The sequence below is a fragment of the Melospiza melodia genome, chromosome 1 (genome assembly GCF_035770615.1).
Source record: "Melospiza melodia melodia isolate bMelMel2 chromosome 1, bMelMel2.pri, whole genome shotgun sequence".
NCBI lineage: Eukaryota > Metazoa > Chordata > Aves > Passeriformes > Passerellidae > Melospiza > Melospiza melodia.
Window position 1 is genome coordinate 23,874,326 of NC_086194.1, and position 25,837 is coordinate 23,900,162.

General features: G+C 40.8%; 1 protein-coding gene across 4 annotated transcripts in view; it reads left to right on the forward strand.

Annotated features, from left to right (window-relative positions):
* Positions 1 to 1,494: 1,494 nt before the first annotated feature.
* Positions 1,495 to 25,837, forward strand: part of AKAP9 (A-kinase anchoring protein 9) — a 110,132-nt gene continuing 85,789 nt past the window's right edge. For all 4 annotated transcript variants that reach the window (XM_063151101.1, XM_063151110.1, XM_063151119.1 and 1 more), the window contains exon 1: positions 1,495 to 1,710. In XM_063151101.1, the coding sequence (XP_063007171.1) occupies positions 1,663 to 1,710 (48 nt within the window). In that variant the 5' untranslated portion in view covers positions 1,495 to 1,662. The remainder of the gene's footprint in view (positions 1,711 to 25,837) is intronic.

A 25,837-nucleotide genomic window follows, 5' to 3' on the forward strand; every position in this document is an offset into this window, starting at 1 on the left:
GAAATGGCAAAGTCTGAGAACTTTAACTGAAACAAATGTCTTGCTTCAAATATGAAACAACAGATGATGCAGACATTTTTCGTTCCCTATGATGGATGGTGTTTTCTTTTTACATAAGTGGTATGGATTCCTTTTTGACTGAAGGTTGAGAACGTTGTTTTGTAAACACAGGAATGCACATGACCTGTACCTATTATCTAATTATTTCAGACTTTTCCGTGAAATGTAATGGTGGAGGAAAGGAAAATCCTTTGACATGAAATCCTCAGATTGTAGGTTTAGTTTACTTTGGTAGTAATATGGGTGTTTTGTTGCTAGGACACCTAATTGACTTTAAAAAAAACCTTGTTCCTGGTCAGTAATACTGTGCAAATACTGTTTTCTTTTGTGTTTCTGTTTGTTTGGTTTTTTTGGGCGTATCCTGTCTTTGCTGGAAAATTCAGGCAAGGAAAGAATGTATGCTAAAGGAACCACACTCAAAAGATCAGCAAAGCTGAGATCTAAGTTAATTCCGAAAGACTTTGAGTTTTGCATTTAGTAAAGCAGCATGATTCCAAATGCAGAATAAAGAATCCGTTCCCACTGCAGCTGGTACACGTTCCGGGGAAGCCTTTTTCCTTCCTTTGTGTGTAAGCCTGTGCCATCCATCGCACCATCGCAATCGGAACCCACCTCAAGGGGAACTGAAAAAAAAAGCACAATAGGAGCACGTGACACAAAGTGCTATTAGCCTTTCAAGGCGCACATTAAGTAGACTATTAAATTATCTCAGAATATTGCTCTGTATTTGCTGAGGTATAGAAATTGTATGAGCATTTAATTGCCACGTGCCATATTCCCCATTGTGCTTTTAACACACTTCTCCCAGCCCGTCTGGCACGACGAGCGCATGGTAAGTAATTTCAACAGGGGAGGCTACCCATCCTTTGTTGTCATCCTTACACAGTCTGCGGCACACGCTCGGGAAGCTCGTTGTACTGCCAAGCCTTAGATAGAGCTGCAGGATCCCTGCAATTGTGTGAGCGGCGCGCCGGAGCAGGACAGCACCTGGAGAAGCAGAACTGTCAGAATTAGCCTTCAATCCCCACACACGGGATTGGCGGGGCAGCAGAGCTCGGGTGCTGCCCGTTCAGAGCCCCGTGTCGCAGTCCAGCGAGCGCCGGGCGCCTCAGCAGTGCCGTTCTTTTGTGGGCAGCGGGAGCCCCCGCCTCTGCCCGCAGGGCGGGGGTGTGGAGGGGGGTGTGCCGGGGGGTGTGCCCACCGGCGCTGTCCGCGCCCGCTGCCCCCGGCGCCGCCGCCGCCCTGCGGGCAGGGGTCAAACGCGCTCCTCCGGGGGCGGCTCCGGCGGTGCTCGGCGGCAGCCGGGCGGGCGGGGGTCGTCGGCGGGCAGAGGCGCCGGGAGCGGCCCGGGCTCGGGAAGGAGGGGCCGGCGGCGGCGGGAGGAGGAGCGGGCGGCCCCACGTCACTTTCCCCGGCCGCGTGTTTACGTGGAGCTGAAGATGGCGGCGCCGGTGGCCCCGCCACGGCAGCTGTCGTCGCTGTGAGGCGGGACGGGACCGGACGAGACCGGACAGCGAGCGTGTGCGCCCGGGCTGAGGGGAGGCCGCGGGGCGAGCCCCTCCTCCTGCTGCCGGTAACACCCTGCTCTCCCGCACAGACGCCATGGAGGACGAGGAGCGGCTGAAGAAGCTGGAGGCTGGGAAAGCCAAGGTAGGAGGAGGCGGTGGCGTGGCGGGGAGACAGCGGGGTCAGGGCGGGGGAGGCTGTCAGCGGGGCCGGGCCGAGCCGCGCCGTGCGGCGGCGGAGCGGGGCTGCGGCAGGGGCTTGGCGCGAGGCCCCGCCGCGAACAAAGCCGCGGGCGGAGGAGGCGCTTTGTGCCGCCCGCCCCGCGCTCCCCCGCCCGCCGCGGGGCCGGGCTGCGCTCCCGGCCGGCCGGTGGGTCCGTGCCCGGCGACACCGGCCCCCGACACCTGGCATGCCACAGGTGCCAGTCACGGGGCCGGACGGTGACAGCCCGGACAGCGCCCGCTGCGGCGCCGGACGGAGGAAGAGCCAAGGAGGAAGAGGAGAAGGAGCCTTAACCTCATTACCCTTCGCAGCCGAGGCGCGAAACCCGTTTACCTCATAAGCCTGGGAAACCCTGTGAACCTTTAAGGAAGTTTATGAAACCGACAGCTGTTCTCAGCGTGGAGCTAATGCCGTGGGAGAGCCTTAGGAGGCAGGGATTAGCGGTGCCTCCAGCGGTGCGGCGCGGTGCCCGGGCCGGGGGCTGGGAGCGCCGTGACTCAGCCGCGGGACCCCGCCGGGAGCGCCCGCATACCTCACCGCCCCGGGGCTCCCGGGCGGCTCCGACGCTGCTCTGCGGGCTAGCCCAAGGGTTAGTCGGCGAGATTTGCATTTTACTCTAAGCATGGCTCGGTACACACCGGCTGCACAGCATTTTTCCTTCTGGGCAGCAGACCAGACTACACTTCAGGAGGACCTCTTTTTAACTTCAAAGAAACCTTTGGTGGTTAACGAGATAAGCTAATTAAAGGCATTTTAGATAAAATTAGTGTTTTGACGTTAGGTATCTATTTCCTTCCTGTAATCATAGCTAAATGATAAGAGTTCAGAAGTTGGTCAGTCATTCATGGTAAAGATATGCATGTAACTTGGCAGGAGCTAATAGTAGAGGCAAAAGGAAGACAAGCTAAAGATGAAACTGTGAAACATCATTTTCACGTCTTATTTATGCGGACTATAGAAAAGATATTCATTTGCAAAGTATTGAATAGGTATTTTGCTGTACTAGTAAAAAAACGTAGTGTGTTTCTCTTTGGGTTCAAAATGTCTGTTGGGAGAATCTCCTAGATGGAGTTGTATGCTTATATAGAAAAACCTGTTCCTTAAATGCTTAGTGCAAGAGTGGTCCTTGCACAACATTATGTGTACTCATAAAAGGCACTGGGAGAGATTAGATCCCGGTGGCAGTACATTTTGTCACAGACTGGCTAATTCTTTTGCAGAAAACTAGAAAGTAGTTCATAAAGAAAATGGTTAAAGTAGATTTGCCGGTATTATAAAGCACAATGAAGAATTTAGATTTTTCTGCCCATTTTGGCCTGGGGTTAACACAGAAAATTAATGACAATTACTGAAAATTGAACCAAAAGACAGGACTCTAGCAGGAATTCAGTGATTTCCTTCAAACTTTGAGATAAGACATGTACAGTTTGCTAATTTAGTCTGTATTTTGAGAGTACTGTCATAACTTTCACTATTGTTCTAGTCTTTTCTATCTAAAACCTAATGCTGTTCTTGTAAGTTTTTGCCTGAAGACTTTAGTATTCTATGCTTTTAAATGTCCCCTGTGATTTAAGTCATTATCACTCTTTAAAGCTATATATGGTTTATGTGAAAATGGACTGTAAAAGCAGTGTGAGTTTTTTCCGATTTTTTGTTTGTGTTCTGTGTTGCATTTACCCCCTTTTTACATGTGAATGTAAAAATGTGTTGTATAGCAGAGATTATGTCACAATCTTTCGGTGACAAATGTCAGTGATAAAAGCAGAAAAGAAGGAATTTTGTTAGTAGAGAATGAAAGCAGGAGTTGCTCCTGTAGTTGCTTTTCTCGTTTTCAAGCAGATTCACAGTAGTGTAATAAGTGCATCTCCTAAAATTACTTGGCTCCAGTGGATATCTTCTGCAAACCACAGCAACCAAAAAACCATCCAAAAACCAAAGCATCCAGAAAACCTTTGAGCTTTATCACTTGAGAGTTATTTAAGTAAAGTAACTGAGAAAATGTGTTTAAGTATATGTTGTTATTATGCCAAAAAGTGCAGGTATTGCTATACTGCAGACACCTTAAACCATCCACCTGAAATGACAAACGGTAAATAAGATGTTCCATAAACTGCAGGATGAATGCAGGTAATTGGCAATCTGGTAAAAGAGCCTAGTGGATGCCATGAAGGTGGCTGGTACATTGCTAACAGTGGAGTTATTATTCACAATTGAGACCTGGATTCTGGTTTGGTTTTTTCCTTGTAAAGTTGGCACTGCTAAATCTCAGTGTCTGCATGCATATTAAACCATATGAGCTCTCTTGTAAAGCAACCATTTGGTTGTATTTTAATATCAAGTGGTAAATGTGGTATTTGGTTTTGTGTGAATATATCTACAATGGAACTTCTTCTTGATGACTTCTATGACACTGTCCCCCCACACAGAGCTTTTACGGAGAAGTGTATTAAAAGTGGATTTTCTGCAAATTAATTTTCTTCTGAGTCCTCTTTTATTGTTACTGGAAATTGTGAATCTTACCTTGCTTGAATGGTGCCAAGTGTACTCAAGCCTGCAGAATAGGTCTCAGTGTGAACACACAGCCTTTCCCCGTACATAATTTGCAAATTGGAATAAAAAGTCTTGATGGAGGCTCACCAATATTCACGTGTACCTGCTGATTTTCAGTGACTACACCCAAGTCTGCATTATGAAGCAGTTTGCACAATATGTTGTTGTTCTGTCTGTTACAAGTCTGCAAAAGCAAGGGAGACACGCAGTTAAATCCAGTAAATTACATGCTCCTTTTCCCAGACCTGTAGTCATTAATTTTCTTTTGCTGTGAGTAAATCTGCTGAATATTAACCCAGACTCTGTAAATGTCTGTATCCCTTCCATTGAAGGGAGACATTCAAAATGGTCTCTCAGTTCCTCTATAGAACTCCCTTCTACCCCAAACAGGATGTTTCTTTATCTTATCTCATGCTGTCCTTATGGAAGCAAGCACAGTGTGTGTTAGAAAGGCCAGTTAAGGGAAACTGTGTTGACTGTGATGGAAAGTGGAAGGGAGGTGTGTGCCAGCAACAGAAATATAGATGCATGCTGTAAGGTTGATCAGTGCCCTAAAACACGGTGACATTAGAAATGCATCAGATGTGTTTGTGCCTTGCTGAGGAGACTTGGAATATTGTTGGTGGCTTGAGATAGTGAATGTGTATCTGGTCTCAGAAAAGGACTATGGAGCATGGTGGTGGAAGGTCTTGACATGGCATATTACATGTGGATTCCTGTGTGCATCAGTTTGCTTGGAAAGCTCCTTTCACATTAAAGAGGGTATTATTTATGGTAGTTGGGTTGGGTATTTTAATTTCATGTATGCATTTAGCAGCTTAGTAAATGGCTTTTCTTATTAGGGTGTGGGACTGTCTTGATCAACTTTCAGAACTACAGAGAGTAATTTGCTAGCTTCAGAATAAAACCATGGTGATTGGATTCCCTTGTCAGAAAGTGGCTGAGGGTATTTTGGTGAAAAGCTTTTGAAATTTATAAAAATATTTTAATTTCTGTGCACATGGACACACGTGAAAGACACAGCTGTTATAACTAGCAAAATTGAGATGAAGCTATCAGTAGCAAGTTTTATGGAATGATCCATTTTACAGTACTGAAATTTAGTTAGCAAAGTATTTAAAAAGTGTTTAAATTTCTAGTGAGCAAAGGGCACTCCTTGGCTGTATGCTTGTTTTTCCTGTGGGAGGGGTGAACAAGGGAATGACACTAATACACTTTGTAAGTTCTCTTGGGTTGGTCTAGGATTTCAGGTCTAATGTTAGAAATACATAATTTAATGTTTTGTTTTTCAAAGCTAAATACATTGTGCAGTGTTCTAAGAAACTGTGTAATTGTTGGATAACCTGAAGAAATTAGTGAGTTGGTTTAAACACTTGAGAACAGAGGCTGTTACTGCTTTTCATCTGTACCAGAAAATCACTGAGCAGATGGAGCAATGATGTCGGCTGGGGAAGCTCTAATGGCTCTCAGTGGACAAGTATTACAGGTTGTATAACTAATTTGGCAAGTTATCTTCACAAATTGAATAGTCAAAAGAAATAATTGCATATTTTGTCATCTGGTCATGCATGTAAATATTTCAGATGACTGAAGATGAAAATGATATGTATTATTAAAATAGCATTGTCCAAGAGTCTGGGAATGTTTGCTGTTTGCATTGCTATGTCTTTCTTTTTTGAGGGGAGAAAAATCCTCACTCATCTGTAACCTCTTTGGACTGAGTAGTTTCAGAAGTCTCAAGGAAAGGTGTTGATATGTTGAGTTTTTTTAAATAAAACACTCAAGCAAACATGGAATATTTATGTGACTCAGTGATTAAAGCTCTAATTTAAATCCTCCAGAAGAACTCAAAGTAGAGATTGAGTCTAAAACACAGTGTAAAACACAGTCTTTTTGAACTCCCTGTAATTTACCTGAAGAGTTAAAAAAGCAGTATCTCAGTAGTTATTAAAGAGTTTTTCACTGAAGTCACAGATCACAGAATATAGAATATTCTGGGTTGAAAGGGACCTACAAGGATCATCAAGTTCAACTCTTAAGCGATTTAAGACAAGTTCAACTCTTAAGTGATTTACCTATGGGAATTGAATACACAACTTTGCTGCTGTCAGCACCATGCTCTAACCAAGGGAGCTAATTTAAGGGTCAGTCAAATTAAATAGATTTAAAACTTACATGTCATTAAATAGCTGGGCTATTAACACATCATCTTTCACTTTAAAGTGTAGACTGTTCATTTTGTTTATCCTGTCTGCCTCAAATAACTTGAGCAAAAATAAACGGAATTGTGGAAGGAAGAATTTACTTTTCAGTCTGCATTTTCCTACTCTGCTTTTCTCTTAAAAGAAGTTGTATTTGCCATATCATGAAGTGCTGATTTCATCATAAAACCCTAGTCATTGTGGTCATTCTTCATAAATTATGGACAGAAGAAGCTTTTTGAGTTAAAAGTTCACAGCATGGCAGTGGTGCTTTGCCTGTATCTGAAGATGCTGGTGTGTATTAATGGACAAGAGAGGAAGCAAGTAGATCTTTCAAAAGTTTCCTGGGAAGGGAAGGCTTTGGCTTGAGAGTACAGTGAAACTGAAAAATACTATCATGAACAGTTTATTTTAAGGAGTTCTTTTTCTTGCACATGGAGATCCTCAGAAATCTGTATCAAATCTGTATCTAGTTCCTAGGCATTCTTTTGTTGTGCTGCAAAGCTTTTTTTCCCTAGGTCCTTCTGAAATTGTGGGGTTTGACTTCTTTTAATTTACAGGCTTCAATGTGCTCACTCCAGTCTGCATCTCTGTCAATTTTAAATGCAAATAGTAGAAGGTATGTGGAATTGCATGTGTATATTTTGATTGTAAACATGAAATTATATCTGTGATTTTCTCTGCAACACAGAGAAAATCACAAATATAAAGACTGAACATTGCCCTGGAGAGAGCACATGTGGTTTTAAAACTTTTTTGAGTAAAAGAAGATAGGACAGAAATTGAGTAGAGGTGAGAAAAGAGCAAAGTGTGAGGTGTTCAGCTTGTTGTGCATGCATTTGTTTTTGTTCAAAACAGTGGATATCTATGTTGTATTGTAGAGAAAAAGATTTTATATACATTTGAGATATAAATATGTTCAGTCTAGATAATTGATTGCTGCTGGTGTGGTACATAAGCTTGGGTGAGAGATCAAATGGAAATCTGTGGTAGCATTTTCAAGATGCATTATATGCCTAATAGCAGAAAAATTGGTATGACTAGTTTAATTTCTCTTTTGAGGATAATAAGACTATCAGCTCATTACAATTTACTCAGTGTTCTTTTCTTTTGCTTTGAAAAAATAAAAATAAATTGTAATTTTTTTCTCACATACTCAAATTTTTATCGACTCTATTGGGTATTTGTTAAAAAAAAGGTACTTCAACTGAAATCTGGGATTTCAACTCTCTTTCAAATTGGAACTACTAGAAGTATTCCTGTTTCTGAGTGTGGGGTTTTTTCATGATATTGTTTTCATGTCTATTTCCCTCATTCCAGAGATCTGTTCTTGCTTTTGATACAGGGCTTGATTATTGGTTTTAGATGTTGTTTATCAATGTACTTTTATTCACGTCTTTAAAGTAGCTCTCTAGTTTCCAATGGTGGTGCAAGGTAAAACAAGCTGTAATTTTTTTTTTCTTCTGTGAATGGAGAGAAGTATCACTTCAAAATAATCTTTGTTCTTTTGCCAGTTTAGAGAGAATTGTTCTTTCATCCAAAATGCTAGTGAATTTCACAAAAATAGAGAAATAAGTCAACATAGTTAGTAGCACAGTGAGAGCAAGAAATGGCATTGTAAAACTGCAGTTTCTCTTGTTTTCTTGTTCCTTGTGTAAGAAGGAATTGCAGAAAAGAAAGCACAAAGTTGCTTTTTGCCTACTTTCAAGACTTTCTTTGCTTTAGTGCAAGTCTCTCCCTCATTTCTGTGGTCTTCTTTCTAACTACTTATTTTCTTAGTATGTGTGTTGCAATAGCAAAACAGAGATGACTGCAACATTTGTTTCCCTATTATAACTAGAATCTAGAAAAGTTTGTTTGTTGGTACTTACTTGGAAATAAGCTTGATCACAAATTCATTCTAAAGGGCATTCTAAATTTCAGTGTATCTGATACTCCCAGGAAATTGGACTTCTTGGCATATGTAGGTGTTGCCAGAAAATCCTGTATTTTTTCCTGACAGTGAATATCTAAACAACTGTGTGCTTTTAAATACTGATGTACAAAGGTATTAACTATAGAATAATACATGGTTACTCTAGCATCTTAGAGTTTGGAATAGTGAAAAATCTGATGAAAATAACGTTGCTGAAGTAGGTCCAAATTTGTTGAACTACTGTATATTGCAACATAAGCTTATATACTAGTAGCACAATTGCTGGAAATGCTAATTTAGGGTCTGAAAGCTCTGTCCTAAATATCTGCCCCACAGAGAGAGATTTCAAGGTATTTCTATGTATTTGTTTCAAAATAATTTTGTTGCAGATACATGTTAGTGTGTCACTTTGAATTTGGAATGATAAATGTACCACAGTTCAACAAAACACAATTGATAATTGCAGTCTTTTAATTGCTATGCTGAAACATAAATACTTTTTGAAATTTATGTTGATGAGATGCTTGTCTGTTGACTGCAAAGAGTTGGCACACCCTATTGTGTTGATGGTTCCGATGTTCCTGTTTATCGAAGGAAATCTTTGAGAATCTTTATTTTCCCGTGATTTCTTGAGAAGCCAACATTTTATAACCACCTTTCCTACAACCAGTGGAAGAAAGATTGAACAATTAATAAAAATGTTTCAATTTCTTAGAATTCTTAGTTTCTTGGAAATATGGATGAGTTCTCCTACTTCTCTCCTCTTCTAAAAAAGAGCCCCAGCAATCTTCCACATGGAACAAATTCAACAGTTGTCAGCTGGGCAAAGGAATGTGAGACTCTAGATACCATTATACATTATGTTGAGGGTAATGAGGGAGTGATCAAATCCCAGTTGTAACAACACTGAATTGTAACATCATGGCAAAATGACGAAGAGGTGGTCTATTGGACTATGCTTCTTAATCTCAAAACATGAAGAAATTTTAAAATTCTTGACAATGTGACATAATGATGGTAAAGAGAATATACACCATTTTTGTGATATTTTTAGAGGAAAGCCTAGATTTGATGAAAACTGTTCTGCCACGGCAAAATTACAGGATATCTCTAAAACTACAATAGCAAGCAAGACCCAAGAAGATTGGTGGAGTTAAAGAGATGGAGTTGATGGGATTGTTCTGGCACTGAACATGTTTCTGTGCAAATATTGATAAAACAGGTGTTCCAGAGAATAAGCAGCGTAAGTTACATAATGTTTTATTCAAATCTGAGTTCAGTGGTAGGCTGTGATTTGATAGAAGAGGTTATCCCTTAATCCTGGCTTTGTTTGCTGACCTTTTTACTTGTCATTAAACTCTTCTCTGTGAAGAAACCTCCGGTATCCAACCACAAAACAAGAGGAAAATATTTAAGTATTTCTAAATCCATTTAGATTCTCTAAGAGAGGTATCAGGGTTTAACATAAAACCTGTATATTTGCATTGAGAATGTTTATTTTCAATAGAAAGGTATATAGGTTAAATGTCTTACTATAACAGGTAATGCTCAATAACAATGATAAGAAAACCCTGTCTGGGTCTGTTCAGTTGTATGCTGTGTTAGCTAGCCTAATTTGCTGTGTTAAAAGAAATAAAGGATGTCTGATACATCAAAGACTCCTTGAAGTTGGATGTGTGTTAGATTTTCTTCACTATTTGGAATATATTCTAGGAATTCAATTTAGCTTTCTTAAAAAAAAAAACAACCAACAAAAAACAAAAACAAGACTCCACAGGCAAGTGCAGTTTTGTGAGCAATATCAATGTCTTTGTGAACTTGCTTTTCTCATAATTCAGCAGCGTGTAAAAAGTGATAAAAGCCTGTCAAAATAGTACAAGCCTGTCAAGCCTTGCACACTGAGCATGAAATTCGTGCAGTTGGTTCTTCCCTTATGTCTGCCCAGCTCCTTGCAGAGCTGTCTCTCTCTCACAAGCTGCAGTTTGTGGGCTTTATTCTCACTCTGTCCATTCAGTGCCAGACATGCCAAATGGTGGGAAATAATGTAAAAGTGATATAAACTAGGTGGGAAAAAAGTGAAGCACAGCTGAGTTTGACTTGTTCTAAAATATTTGCAATTTACTATAAAAATATAAGAATATATACCATAAACATTTCTTAAAATGAAAATTTAGGTTTTGTTTGGTTTCTGCACAGAGTTGAAGCATAGAGGTGGCCAAAAATGCGTATGAATAATCACTTAAAATATATTGAAATTCTCCAGAATTTTTGCTTTTGACAACTGAACACAATGTTCCTGAAAAGATTGCACTGACAACTGGATGGAAGTCATCACATCACTTGTTTTTATTAACAAGGAATGGCTATCAGTTCTGCTTAGCATGAACTGAATTTAAACAATTGATCTGTATCTGAAAAGCTGATTGTCTTGTTGACAAAAGATGTAACCTCTCAGATTCTGTGCCAGTTGGCGCTTGTCAAGTTGAAAAAAATTATAATCTTGTGTTGGTTATTAATAAAGCCTTATTTAGACATAGTCTGTTCATTCTAAAGGTGCCTCTTTCTTTCAGACATCTTGGCTAATGAGAAATTAGATGCAAACACAACTCTTGAGATCTTGCTGTGCCTTTACATGTTTTCTCTACCTGTTGGGTGTTATTTCTCTCAGTTCTTGATCTTTAAACATCTCTGTCGCAGCTACATTTTTACAAAAGAGGACACTGTGGAAGGGAAAAATGTAGATTTATTCTACATAAATGCAACTAAATTGTTTCCTCTTAGGATGAAAAAGTTAAATTTACATGAATCAGAATAATGTAAACAGTGCATAAAGTCTTAAAGTAGATCAATAGTTTATGCTTTTTCTAACATCCAAAAATGCTTTCGTCGGCCCTTCTCAGCCAATATCTAATAAACTCTGCTTCCTCATTTAGTATAATGACTAAATGTTACCATGCAGGAGTAAGGAAAAATGTGCATTGTTGGGCAGTTCAGGACTTCTGCTATCAGAAAAAACATGCAGTGGGCTGCAGCCTCTTTCTTGAAGCATCAGCACTAATGACAAATGCTTTTGTCATTCAAGTTTTCTTGCATTAGCTACGCAGAGAAGTCTGGGCAAAGCCTCTTCAGATACAGATTCTCTCCATGCAGTTCTTTACATGTTGCAGTATTGTTGCATATTTAAAGCCCTGTGCTCTAGAAATGGTAGTTATTTAAAGTTAACTGATTAGAATTTGCAGTTGGATAATTGCAGTGTGTTGTGGAAAGAGGAACTGTGGGAGCTGGAATGGAGTATTGATTAGTAATCCCACAGGATGTAGTAGTTGCCTGACTACAATTTTCTGTAGATGCGTCAGGATTTTCATTGTGGGATTCTAACCAGTATTCACGGTTTTTGAGAAGCAGTTGATTATCCCCAGCCTTGGCCCCCTGGAAGCCACATTGATGCTTGATAATACACTGTAACCACAGCTACAGTTATCCTGCAGTTATCAGTAAGACTCTATATACTCATTAGGGAGTCTCAAAAGACTGGCAGAGACTGTTCTTTAAATGAAACAGACTTCTCTGAATGAATTGTCAACATTCAGGTCCTTGGGGATTTGCACAACTGTTAACAGGAGACCCCTTTTAGGTAACTAGGGCTGATCTGACAGAACTTGCTGAAAGTGTTAAAGATTTTTGACACTGTGTGACATCATCTTATAAGCAAACTAAAGACTTGGTTAAGGTACAATCATCATTTTATGTTACAAATGAAAAGAAAATTTGACTTAGCGTTATTTGTTTTAATGGCTTACTCTCTAAGTAGGTGGTCATTCAGTCTTCCACAGAGCCTGTGTCACCCAGTGTTTACATTATTAGCTGTGGAAAGAATGTGTGTTTGTATGTACACAGTACTAAACTGAAGTGGGTGGCAAACGTGGTGAAGAGGCTTAGACTTCAAAATAATCTGGTGCCAAAGGATGTGGAAGCAACACTTAAGGCTTTTTTTGCTTCTTTGTGGTAAGGACTGTCCTTGGGCTTTCCAGGTCCCTGAGTTTAATGGCAGAATTGGAAGGCTGATGTATTATCCTCTGTACAAACTGGGGACCACTTAAGCAATTTTGATGTAAAAACATTTATGGAATTGAGTACAGTGCGTCCCAGCATCCTGCATAAGCTGGGTGCTGTTGTTACAAGGCTGTTTCTTTGCTCACCTTTGAAAGGTCGTTGCCTTCAGAGATTTCAAATGAAGCAGGAGGAAAAAAGCAAACATCAGCTCCATATTCAAGGAAGATGAGAAGGAGTATCAGAACCTGTAGGCAGGTCAGCCTGGCTTTGGTGTCTGGAAGATGATGGAGCAGATCTTCCTGGAAGCCGTGTTCAGGCACAGAAAGGCCAAGAGCATGATTGGAATTTATCAAGGGCAAGTTAATTGTCCTCTGTAATAAACTGAATGTCTCAATAGATGGGGAGAGAATGGTGGGTGTTGCTTACCTTGACTTTAGGAAGGCATTTAATGTGATCTCTTAGAGGCTGTTTGTACAAACTGGAGATAGGTGGCTAGGATTCATGGTGTGCAAGGTGGGCAGAAAATTAGCTGGACTGCTGTGCTCAGATTGCTGAAGCGAAGTCCAGCTGGTGGTACGTAGTGTTCTTCAGGTGTAAAGTTGGATATTTTGTAAATGACCTGCACTGGAGGGAGTGTGCCTGCTGTGTGCTCGTGGATGATACTGCCTTAGGGAGAGGTTAATGAATTGAGGTATAGGGCTTCTTATCAGAGACACTTTGGCAGTCTGAAAGAACAGGCTGGCAGAAAAGTCATGAAGTCTTAGCAGCATGAAAGATGGCAGAGGAAAGTTCACACCCTTTCCCATTGGCAGAAGGGAGGAATTTTTGATTCCATTTCATTACAGGGCTGTAAAAGTAGCCTACAGAATGTTCCAGTGACTAAGAGAAAGAGGTGATACAAGTGTGATCCACTTTGAAGTCAGGAAGGGATCCTGCATTTCTCAGTAGTTGTCAGCAATGTTGTTTTCATATCCTGAAACAGGAGGAGGACCCCCAAAATTGATTTCTGCCTACAATCCAAATTTTGGAATATTTTTTGTCACAACTTCTTTAAGCCAAGTTGTGCTTTTCTAATGTGGTCAACTTGGGTAGGTAATACTCTTGGGTTTTACCTGAAACAAGGTAAGAATAACTTGAGGAACAGAATTATGTTATTTAATTGCATCTTAGCTGTTATCTGGATGATAATGGGCTGATGTGATCAAATACTGATTGAGAAGTTAAGGGGTACTGTTTTACCTCTCTCCTGCTCCTCCCCATGTAATTATTTCATGGCAGCATATATTGGGGTGGTGGGAGAATGGAGGAAATAGATGGATACAAATTTTTTCTTCCCAACCAACTGCAATAAAATAATCCTTTGTGTTGGGAAAATCACATTCAAATATTTGATTTCACAGTGCCAGATTAGACACAATATAAAGGTAATTTTAAAAAATGCAAATAAATAGGTATATACTCAGTAGTTCAGTATCCTAAGGAGCTGGGTTAATCTGTGCAACAAAAGGATTATATAAAAACTGCATTTTTGTGATGTAATGTGGTGATGACTAGCAATTGCTAGCTGACTAGCAATTATGATAATTTATCATACTGTTTCACACTTTCCATGCTCTCTAAAATAAGTCTGTATTTTTAGGTGTTATCTTCATCAGTTTAGGCTGGGGAAGAGCACCTCTTCAACTTGGACCATAATGTCCATGTAACTAGTTGTGTGACGAAAATGGATTTCAAGTGTTTTACTAGACACCCACTTGAAGTAGTGTACAGAATGCTATAAAACAAGTGAATTTATTCTGGGGATTTTTCTTCAGTTGAAAACATATAGATTTTTCTTATAGTTATTTCTTACATAAATACATGTAAGCAAAAACATAAATGAGTCTGGTAATGCTCAAAATCAAATAGAGTGTAAGTAATTTGTATTTAGGATAACATTATTAGAAACACGAGAATCATTACTTGTCAAAGCTTTTTATTTTCTCATTTCATAGTTTTAGTGTTAATAGTTCAATCTTTATAAAAATTAAAAATGTCAACCTTAACTTTTAAACAGGTAAGAATTGATAAGTAGAATGAAGTGTCTGTGTTACATTCAAACTTGCAGGTTGCCAGTAATTTGATTGACAAGCACTGTGTGGAGTTACTGGCAGCTGATGCTTCTGCATGCTTTTGTATTTTTAGAGTTGCCTTCTAACTGGCATGCACAGATGGCCATAGATGATGATTTTTGTGTGTTTCTGAATTAAATATAACATTTATATGGTAATTTAAATTTCATTGTCTCAATATCTTGTGTTAATTACTCTGTATGGGTTTTGATATTAATTGGGAAGTTAGAGTGTGGGATTTTTAGTACTAATAAGAAGAACACTTGTTCTCATTAAGCAGTCAGTGTTGTTTTGTGGTAGCAGAAGTTGTTTAAAGTTTTCTTGTAAAAAATTACTCTGATTTGACACCTTTATCATGCTGATAATAAAGAATGTTATGCCACAAAGTAAGTAGTTTTAGAGGTATTAAAGTCGAAAGACCATAAAGTATTTAGGACTGCTCTTACCTAGAGTTTAAAATGCTTTTAGAGAAACCCTGTGAACTCCTGTTTGAAATACCAGGCTTGTTCTGCTTGTCTATGAAGTTCAGTGTGGTACATAACTTCTTTCCCCTCTAAGATTCCTGTTAAAAATGTGTTCTAGGATGTGGTAAATGGCGGTTATGTGTGTTTAATACAAAAAATATGAAAATAATTTCTCTTTTACCAGAATCAGACTCGCCTCTTTCCATCCATTTTTACCAAAATTTAGATTGAGATTTAGCCTTGCTTTGGGCTCAAGGAAAAGGTAGACTCACTTCTTCACTGCCTTGCAGTCTCAGGAATGTTTTCCTAAGGTTTTTTTTTGGGGAAGAAGAGCAGCATAGGAAAAAAGTTACAGAACAAGGCAGAAATTTGTTGACTGCTTCTAGTATTTAATTACATACTTTCTTTGCTTTTTATGCTGTACCTATTCTGTAAGACATTTCTTCTGAATTGAGTATTTTTTAAGACCTAAATATAGTGGAATTAATATGCTTATATGCTTAGCCATGTTACTGTATTGTGGTTGTTTTCTTAAAATAGTTACCCTGTAAGAACTCCAAGGGATTAATTAAAGGCGTCTCCAGCTGTTGATTTAACTATATTTAGTCACACAGCTGATACAACTATAGACTTATTAAAGAACAGGTGTTAAACCAGTTGCTTTAAGAAGAAATAAATTGAAGCTATTACCTAAGCAATGCTCAGATTGTTGATAAATTTATTTTGGTGATACATACCGGTATATGTCTGATGACTCTGCCACATTCCAGAAATTGAAATTCTGAATAGATTAATGTTTTAATGCTTATATTTAGCCTCTAATTTGCTACTATGCTTTAAAATATATATTTGGGGTTTATTTTTTCGTAAGCCTGACTGAAGCTCACTATCAGTGCAAATCCATTACTTTTTGAATTTCTTGTGGTCTGTGGCATATTCATCTCTATGGTTCATTTAAATATTCAGTTGTGAACAGTTCATGAGGTATGATTCTGCAGGTAAGAATGAGAAAAGTTGATCCTATTTGTAACTCACTGGACTTTTCTGGGTCTGTAGGAATCAACTGCTGTAAATGTAAAGCCTAACCGTACAATTTTGTTGAATCAAACACAATATTGAAAGAAATAGCAGATATAAAATTGCAACCTAGTACATAGTCTTAATGCTTAAGTGCTTTTTGCCTTCTGCTCAGGAGGGCAGTATCTGCCTTTTAATTTCAGAAGATAACTTGTTTCACAAGCCTGAATTCATCAAGAATGGAGTGGGAGAAAAATAAAATCTTAAACATATTTATAAATTGTACAACCTTACAAAAAATGTCAATGCAGAAACTTGCTAAGGAGTTCACCTTTATGAAGTATTGTACTAATTATGGCCTCTGTCTAATGATTTTTTCTATCAAGTGTGTTTTGTAGGCAATTAATCTGTTCCAAAGGCTTTAAGATGTGATGCCTTTTGCAAGTTCCAGGCATTTTTGATTGTTTTTTAGTTGTTTGCTTTTGTTTTACCTGTGTCTTCATCTGATCAGATTTATTGAGCACAAGCTTTGTCTTGATTGCTGTGTATGCCTTAAGGCAGTAGAAACACAGAGCAATCTAACTTCCATTTGGTTGGTGTCATGTATCATGTGTGCCCTACCTAATTTAGTCTAATACATCCAACCAGTGGCTTAATTTTATTAGTTATTCTTAAGTTTTAACACAATATCTGAAACTTTTTATTTTGACAACTTGTCTTTAAGATGAAGGGGTAACATGTTGTTACACATCAAGAACATGAATGGGTAGGGTTGTGGCTCCTTTTGGAGCTCAAAAATTCTATGTATTATTCTGCCTGTCACAGCCTCTGCCACTTATTGTTCAGCTGTTTAGTGTTACTAAGATATGATCATTTGATAGCTTGACTTAAAACACCAGAGATCAAATTTTCTGTGCACTTCCTAAAGTCTGTATTTTGTTTGTGTCAGCAAAACGTATTGCATCCTGTACTTTCATTCATGGGAAACTGATACTAAAATCATAGTGTAGACTTACACCTTTAAAACAGCAGCTGTTTCAGTTAATAGAATCTCATCTACATTTACATCTTGTTTAGGGTCCTGCACTCCTTGAGATTACTGTTCTTGAATGGATGCCACAGCTGAAGTTACCCATAGCCTTAGGTGGATACCAAAACACCCCAGAAAAGTGCCTGAAGATAAATATTAATACTTTTTTTTCTAAAGGATAACGTGTTCATACAGTCCAATGAACTGTACTGTAACTGTATGGAAAATAACTAATGCTTTCAGAGTATCTAAATCTCATATTAGAATGAGTTTTTAAGAATGAATTAACATATAAAGCCATCTTCTGGGTGTAAATTTTCAAAAGACTCTTGTGAGATGTGAAGGACGACATGGCAAAGCAGTGAAGTTTTCTAGTTCAAAAATTAGTGGAAAACATAAGTTATTAAAAACTTGCAATTTAGCAAAGTAGTAAAACCTTTCTTCCCTCATTCTTTTATAAAAGTTAAAATTAATTGTAACATATTTTTTACCATTATTAAAATTTATTCAGCAAAACTTTTGCTCTGGCCTGGAATTTACTTACTATGGCAAGTTGGATTATTTTAGAAGAGCTTAGGGAGTAGAGGAAGAAACATTTTTCTTTAACATGTTTGTGAATCCATTTGATACATTGTGATAAGTCCTCCTACTTCCCCACCTCCCCTCCAAAAGTTGTTTCAAAAGTTTTTAGGACATTGAAGAATTGACTTTGTGCCATTTGGGGTTTTTTCAGTCTAGCTGAAGATAATTTCAGGATCCAGTTTTTAATTAAAAGCTGGTGTTAAACAGAAACCTGGTGGAGCAAGAGTGTGTTTCTGTTGGTGCAAAACTCTTTTGCCTTCCTATTGTTACTGAGCCTCTGAAACCTGGCAAAAGTGTCTGATAGACAATGCCTTTGGAGACAGCACCCAACTGGTGACTCTCATCACTTAATGTAGGGAAAATGAAGGTCGCTTTTATGTCAGCACCTTGAGCCTGGTTGGCCAAAGATCCTAATGTTTCAGGCTTCAAGTATGGATGACCTGTGGTTTTTCTAGAAAGCAGCACGAAACAAGCTTCTGTTGGCCTCTCATTTTTGTCACTAACAGCTTGTCCCAATCCAGTTATTTCCTCTTGGCTTAGGGGGCATTTGGTACCAATGTGGGTCAGATGATTTTTTGACCCTCATTATCACCAGAGGGAGGCAGCATTTAATATGAGAAGAGTAAAATGACAAAGTAGTTAGGATCAGTATATAAATCATTTAAGTAGAAGCAGTTTAGTTAAAGACCAGTTGAGCAACTTTTTTTAGAAGTTAATTTAAGGCATTGCTTTTGTTGAAGCAGTCCAGCATTGAAATGTGCTTGGTATACTTGTGTCAGTCATTGTAACCTCACTTAGAGTGAATTTTCATACACTTAACTTCCATTCTGTGTCCAGAAAATAACCCAGCTGTAATGAACTTAGCTGGTCCTAGATGTGTTCCTATTTAAACTCTTGGGACAGGGAAGAGCAGACCAGATCAGAACCGCACTAATTCTGAGGCTTTCCAGCTCACAGTGCCATCTGGCGGGGTTCATTCCAGTTCAGCGCCCTTGGTAATTAGCACTGCCAGCAGTACTCTTAACTTGATAAAGACTGGCTAAAAAGAATTGCCCGAGGTGCTGTTCCTCTCATTATCCTGTGCTGTCCCTCAAGATACCATAGCTATCTATAATTGTAAACTGATAATCCCATTGGTTTTCTTCAGAGAACTCCAAAGGAATGGCTGTCTCTGAAGCTGAAAGACTCTCAGGCTTTTATTTAGGAAGACGCTAGGATTTCTTCTTTGGGAATTTTCTTATTCTTATTGTCATCAACTAGTACTCATGAGCCACTTAAGTTTCCATAAGGGGAGACATTCTGAGGTCTTGTTCAAGCTATTTGGGAAATCCTGGCTGTGAGTGCCACACAAAAATCAGTAGATTGAAAATTCTTCATTTCTGGGTGATTATTTCTTGTTCATTCAGCCTAATGTTACCCGTTTTGTAAACTCAGCATCTGTTGAATAGAACAAATAACCTAAAGCTCTGTTTGGCTCAACAGATAAGCAGATTGAAACTTGCAAAGAACATTAATTCTTTACTTACAGGTTGGCTTTTCAGCTATGTGACATAATATGTTTAAAGTATTTGCAGGTTGCTTGCTCATTTATCTTCTTTTAGTGGGTTTTTATCTCAGGATTTAAAAAGAGTTGTGATACTCTCTTATTTGTTGATTAGCAGAATACAATCAGTAGACTTCACTAGAAAGACATCTGTTTATTCTCTGTGTTGGCAATTTTTCATTCATCTTACTTTCAGTATCCTTTGCTTAGTATAGATATCAGGAACCCAGAAGAAGCAGGCACTATAAACTTGCCTATATTTGAGGAGTCAGTGCTTTGCCAAGACAACCCTTAGTGCTTAAATCTTCTGAGAATATGACAAAAGTGACAAAGTGACACTTTCTTCTCTAATGCCAGTTAACTGTTCAGCATCTCTTCAGGGGACAGACTAGCTTTTACAAAACTTGATAGCCTAACAGCAGATGAGTTTTAAACAGCTCAAGTGAGATTTACTGCCTAAATCTCAGTGTTGCTGTCTCCATGACTCTCTCATGGGTGAAAGAGAGATTATGGCAGATATTTTTTCAGTTGTCCAGGGTAAGGTGGGATGGATAAGCTTAAACCACAGCAAATGTCCAACTTTTAAACGATGCCAAAATTTCAAATTCAGGTTGGCTTTTTTAGTTGGTCACTACTGATTTGCAGAACGCCCCAGTCAAGGATTCTTAGGACGTATATGTGCTTAATAAATGATCAAAACAAATCCTACCAATGGGCTCTGCTTTTTGTTCTTTTTGTGTTACTGAAATCTTCTGTAGGAATAATTACTTACCCGTGGTCAAAGGGAGTAGGCACTTGCTGTATCATTACTAGGGCAGGTAAATCTAAAATTAGTCCTTCACCTTTTAAGACAGGTGGCTGTCTGTCTCAGTCTACATATTTTGGTTTCACTTTCACTCTCAGTAATCTTTCAGAGTTTATGTGTTACTATCATTCAGTGATGGGGGATTAGGAGCAATATCATTAGGAAAGCCTGAGCCTTTCTATTCCAGGACTGGTTATGATCTCTCATGATGAGTTTCATGATATATCCAAGTGTTACTGTGTACTTGCAGCCACAGTCTGTCTGCATCTGGGATATGTCATAGTTACCACTTACACAGTACAGTTTGCCACAATGCATGCTATACATTCAGGTGCAGCTTAAAGTGGATTTTGTAGCATTTGCTCTATATGAAGAATAACTATACCTTTCTGAGGCAAATTTGTGGCTTTTATGTTGGTGGAAAGTTTCAAGCAACACCTGACAAAGGATTCTATTTCACTTTTTCTTACCCTCATTATGCTCAGTTGCAGATACTGTTCCTGTAGAGACTTTCAGTCTGCTAAATAGAGAATTTAAAGTATGCTTTCTACACTTAAATAAAGTGTTTGCATTGAAGCACTGAAGCAGGATTTGTTTGTTAGACTTACTGGGCTTTTTCTGCTGTATTGTGAGGCAGTCATAACAAATGGTATTCACAGAATCACAGAATCACAGAATTTCAAGACTGGAAGAGACCTATAAGATCATCTAGTCCAGCCGATGTTCTAACCGTTCAGCTAGATCATGGCAGCAAGTGCCACATCCAGTCTTTTTTTAAATTCTTCAAGGGATGATGCCTCCACCACCTCACTGGGTAAATGATTCCAGTTTCTGACCACTCTTTCTGTGAAGTATTTTCTTCTTACTTCTAACTTACATCTCCCTTGACGCAACTTGAGACTGTGTCCTCTTGTTCTGTCCGTTGTCGCCCGGAGAAAGAGGCCGACCCCCAGCTCACTACAGCCACCCTTCAGGAAGTTGTAGAGAGTGATGAGGTCGCCCCTGAGTCTCCTTTTCTCCAGGCTGAACAACCCCAGCTCCCTTAGTCGCTCTTCATATGGCTTGTGTTCCAAGCCCTTTATTAGTTTCGTTGCTCTCCTCTGGACACGCTCAAGTAACTCGACGTCCCTCCTGAAGTGAGGGGCCCAGAACTGGATGCAATACTCTAAGTGAGGCCTCACCAGTGCCGAGTACAGGGGAAGAATGACCTCCCTGCTCCTGCTGGCCACTCCATTTCTGATACTGGCCAGGATGGCATTGGCCCTCTTGGCTACCTGGGCACACTGCTGGCTCATATTCAATCGACTGTCAACCAGCACCCCCAGGTCCCTTTCCACCTGGACACTATCCAGCCACTCCATCCCCAGCTTGTATCGGTACAGGGGATTATTATGGCCGAAGTGCAATACTCGGCACTTGGACTTATTGAAGCTCATCCCGTTTGATTCCGTCCATATGTCCAGCCTTTCCAAGTCTCTCTGAAGAATCCTACACCCCTCTAATTGATCTACACTCATTCCCAATTTGGTATCGTCAGCAAAACTACTAATAAAAGACTCTAAGCCCTCATCCATATCATCAATAAAAATATTGAACAAAACTGGTCCCAACACAGACCCCTGAGGGACACCACTGGTGACTGGTCGCCAGCTAGATGTGACACCATTCACCAGCACTCTCTGGGCCCGGCCATCCAGCCAGTTCTGAACCCAGCAAAGGGTATTCCTATCCAGACCACGGCCAGCTAGCTTGTGTAGGAGTATGCTATGGGATACAGTGTCGAAGGCCTTGCTGAAATCCAGAAAAACAACATCTACAGCCTTCCCTGCATCCACTAGCCGGGTTACCTGGTCATAAAAAGTGATCAGGTTAGTTAGACATGATTTACCCCTCCTAAATCCGTGCTGGCTGGGTCTGATACCCTGGCCATCCTGCAAATTTTGCATGATGGCACGTAATATGAACTGTTCCATTATTTTGCCAGGTATAGATGTTAGACTGACTGGTCTATAATTGCCAGGATCATCCTTTGCACCCTTTTTGTGAATGGGTATCACATTGGCCAGCTTCCAGTCATCCGGAACCTCACCAGTAATCCACGACTGTTGGTAAATGATAGAGAGTGGCTTTGCAATCTCATTTGCCAACTCTCTCATCACCCTGGGGTGGATCCCGTCTGGTCCCATAGATTTGTGGATGTCCAAACATTTCAATAGTTCTATAACTGCCTCTTCTTGGATAATGTGGGGACCATTCTGTTCCCTAAAACCATCTACCAGTCCAGACGGACGGGAGTCTTGAGGGCAAGTCATCTTCTCTTTAAAAACCGAGGTAAAATAGGCATTGAACACTTCTGCCTTCTCCTCATCTGTAAATACTAAATTCCCACCTGTGTCCATTAAGGAACAAAGGCTGGTCCTACCTTTTTTCCTACTATTAATATATTTATAAAAACATTTTTTGTTATCCTTAACAGCGGTCGCTATCCTGAGTTCAAACTGGGCTTTGGCCTCCCTAATTTTTTTCCTGCATACTCTAGCAGCCCTCTTGAATACATCCTTGGAGACCTGACCCTTTTTCCAACTCTGATACGTCCTCTTTTTATTCCTAAGCTCTTCCAAGATCTCCTTACCCAGCCAGGCTGGACGTTTGGCCCGTTGACTGATCTTTCGGGATACAGGAATGGTTTGTTCCTGCGCCTTCAAGATCTCTGCCTTGAAGTAAGCCCACCCTTCCTGAACTCCTTTATTTTTAAGGGCGGCTTCCCAAGGGACACTCTGAATTAATCTCTTAAACAGGCCAAAGTCCGCCCTCCGGAAATCCAATGTACGAGTTTTACTCGTGCTCCTCCTAACATCGCCAAGTATTGAAAACTCTATTATTTCATGATCGCTCTGCCCTAAACGACCTCCAACCATCACGTCCCCCACCAGCCCATCCCTGTTTGTAAATAACAAATCTAATGTAGTCCCTTCCCTGGTGGGTTCATCTACCAGTTGTAACAAAAAGTTATCTTCCATAGTTTCTAAGAATTTTCTTGATTGCCTCTTGACTGCTGTGTTAAATTCCCAGCAGATATCTGGTAGATTAAAGTCACCAACAAGAACAAGGGTTGATGCTCTTGAAACGTTGCACAACTGCTTATAGAATAGATCGTCGACTTCTTCTTCTTGATCAGGTCGACGATAACAGACTCCCAATGTGATGTCGGCGTAGTTAGCCTTCCCCTTAATTCTTATCCATAAACATTCGACACCTTCTTCCTTTGTTTCAATTTCAATGGCATCGAAGGTTTGCTTAATATAAAGAGCTACGCCACCTCCTCTTCTTCCTTTTCTATCTCTCCTGAAGAGTCTGTATCCAGCCAATGTAGTACTCCAGTTATATGAGTCATCCCACCACGTTTCCGTGATGGCAACTACATCATAACTTTGCAGTTGTACCATGGCCTCCAGCTCTTCTTGTTTGTTGCCCAAACTTCGTGCATTTGTATACATGCACTTCATCTGGGCAACTGAGTTCACCCCTATCTTACGTTTACAATTCTTGGGCCTACTTCCAATTAGCTCAGCTGGTTCCCATTCCCCCTTCGAGCTTAGTTTAAAGCTCGCTCAATGAGGTCTGCCAGTTCATGAGCTAAAATCCTTTTGCCCTTAACGGAGAGGTGTACCCCATCTGATTCCAGCAAAGAAGATGGTGTAAAAGTTTCGCCATGGTCATAAAATCCAAAATTATGTCGATGACACCAACCCTTAAGCCACTTGTTAATGATACGAATTTTCCTATTTCTTCCATCTTTATCCTCCGCCACCAAAGGGACTGAGCACATCACTACCTGTGCTCCTGCCTTGTCAATTACCTGACCTAGTACCCTGAAGTCCTTCCTGATTACCTTAATGCTCCTCTTCTCGATCTCATCACTGCCAGCCTGAATTATCAGCAGTGGATAATAATCAGAGGGCTGAATCAGTCCAGGAAGTCTCTCAGTAATATTTTGTACCCGGGCCCCAGGGAGGCAACAGACTTCCCTGTGGGATGGGTCTGGTCGGCATATAGGACCTTCAGTTCCTTTCAGGAGGGAATCACCTACGACGATTACCCTTCTTTTCTTCTTGGTACTAGAGGTAATAACTCGTGTTGCAGGTGAAACATAATTAGGAGGTTCACTAGGCAGACAATTCTCTCCTAAACCATCTAGTTGTATCTCTGGATCCAATATCTCATACCTGTTCTGTAGTGGTACTTGGCTGGATGATGGAGGGGGACAGATTTTTCCATTTTTACCCCTCACAGGGACCCATTCCCATTCCTCTTCATCCACCAAATGCCCTTCTAGCGTCTGAGTGTGGGAGGTATATAAATCCTCAGTCTCTTGGTTAGTAACCTCCCTTAAAGATGATAGGGCTGAACTCCACCAATCTATTTCCCTTTCACTTTCCCTAATACTCCTTAATCTTTCTACTTCCTCCCTAAGCTCAGCCACCATTAAAAGGAGGTCATTCACTTGTTCGCAGCGTAAACAGTTCTCCTCCACAGCACTCCCTGATGCCATCAATAAACTCAAACATTCTGAGCAGGGGTGCGTCTGTACACTCACGTCCTTTTTGGAGGGCCCAACTTGATCACTTACACCAGCCACAGCTTTTGATCTTGTAGAAACCATTATTAACAAACACCCCAGAAACAACCAGACGGCAGGGGACTCAAAATCCGGAGGTTCAGGAATCCGGGGATTCAGGATATCCGAGAGTTTAGGAATCCAAGGATTCTAAAATCCGAGGTTACAGGAGTCTAGGGGTTTAAAAATACAGAGATTTGGAAATTAAGGATTTAAAAATCCGGTGTTTCAGAGTTCCAGGAATTCTCCAGCAGCAAGTTGGCACCACAAAGCTGCTAAGGTAGTAACAGAGACTCTTCAAGGGATGCAGAATGCAGGGAAGGGAGCAAGGCACAGCTCCACAGAACAGCTCCACGACACAACTCCGCGGTACAGCTCCGAAGCTCACCTCCGCAGCACAACTCCGCGGCACACCCCCACGGCACAGCTACACGGCCTAGCTCCGCGGCCTAGTTCTGCGGCACAGCTCCGCGGCCCAGCTCCGAGGCCCGGCTCCGCGGCACAGTTCCGCAGCACAACTCCGCGGCCCAGCTCCGAGGCCCGGCTCCGCGGCTCGGCTTCGCGGCTCAGCTCCGCAGCACAACTCCGCGGCCCAGCTCCGAGGCCCGGCTCCGCGGCTCCGCGGCTTAGCTCCGCAGCACAACTCCGCGGCCTAGCTCCGAGGCCCGGCTCCGCGGCTCGGCTCCGCAGCACAACTCCGCGGCCTAGCTCCGAGGCCCGGCTCCGCGGCTCGGCTCCGCAGCACAACTCCGCGGCCATATTATTGTTATCGAATTCTGTTCTACGAAATGGGATTGCCTGGGGGGTTTTCAGCCATACTGTAAGTATTTAATCACCAAACTGATGTTTTAGTCATTTACTGTGGTAGGCATTGAGAGCCATTTCAAAGTTTAATGGTTTGTTTCTCTTCATTGCTGCCAGGGCATGCTGCTTGCTCTGGGGTAGCTTGCTAGGTTAGCTCTTCAACAGAGCTACACACCACCCCTGTCAGTCCCAGCTGCTCTGTGATGTGGGATAATTCCATCCTGGGTGCAGGACGTGAGGTTTATTTTTATTAACTCACATGCAGTTCTTGTTGGCTTCAGCTTCCAGCACGTTGAGGTCTCACTGTATGGCCGTTCTTCCTTCTGCTGTATCTGGCTTTCCACCATGTTGTGATC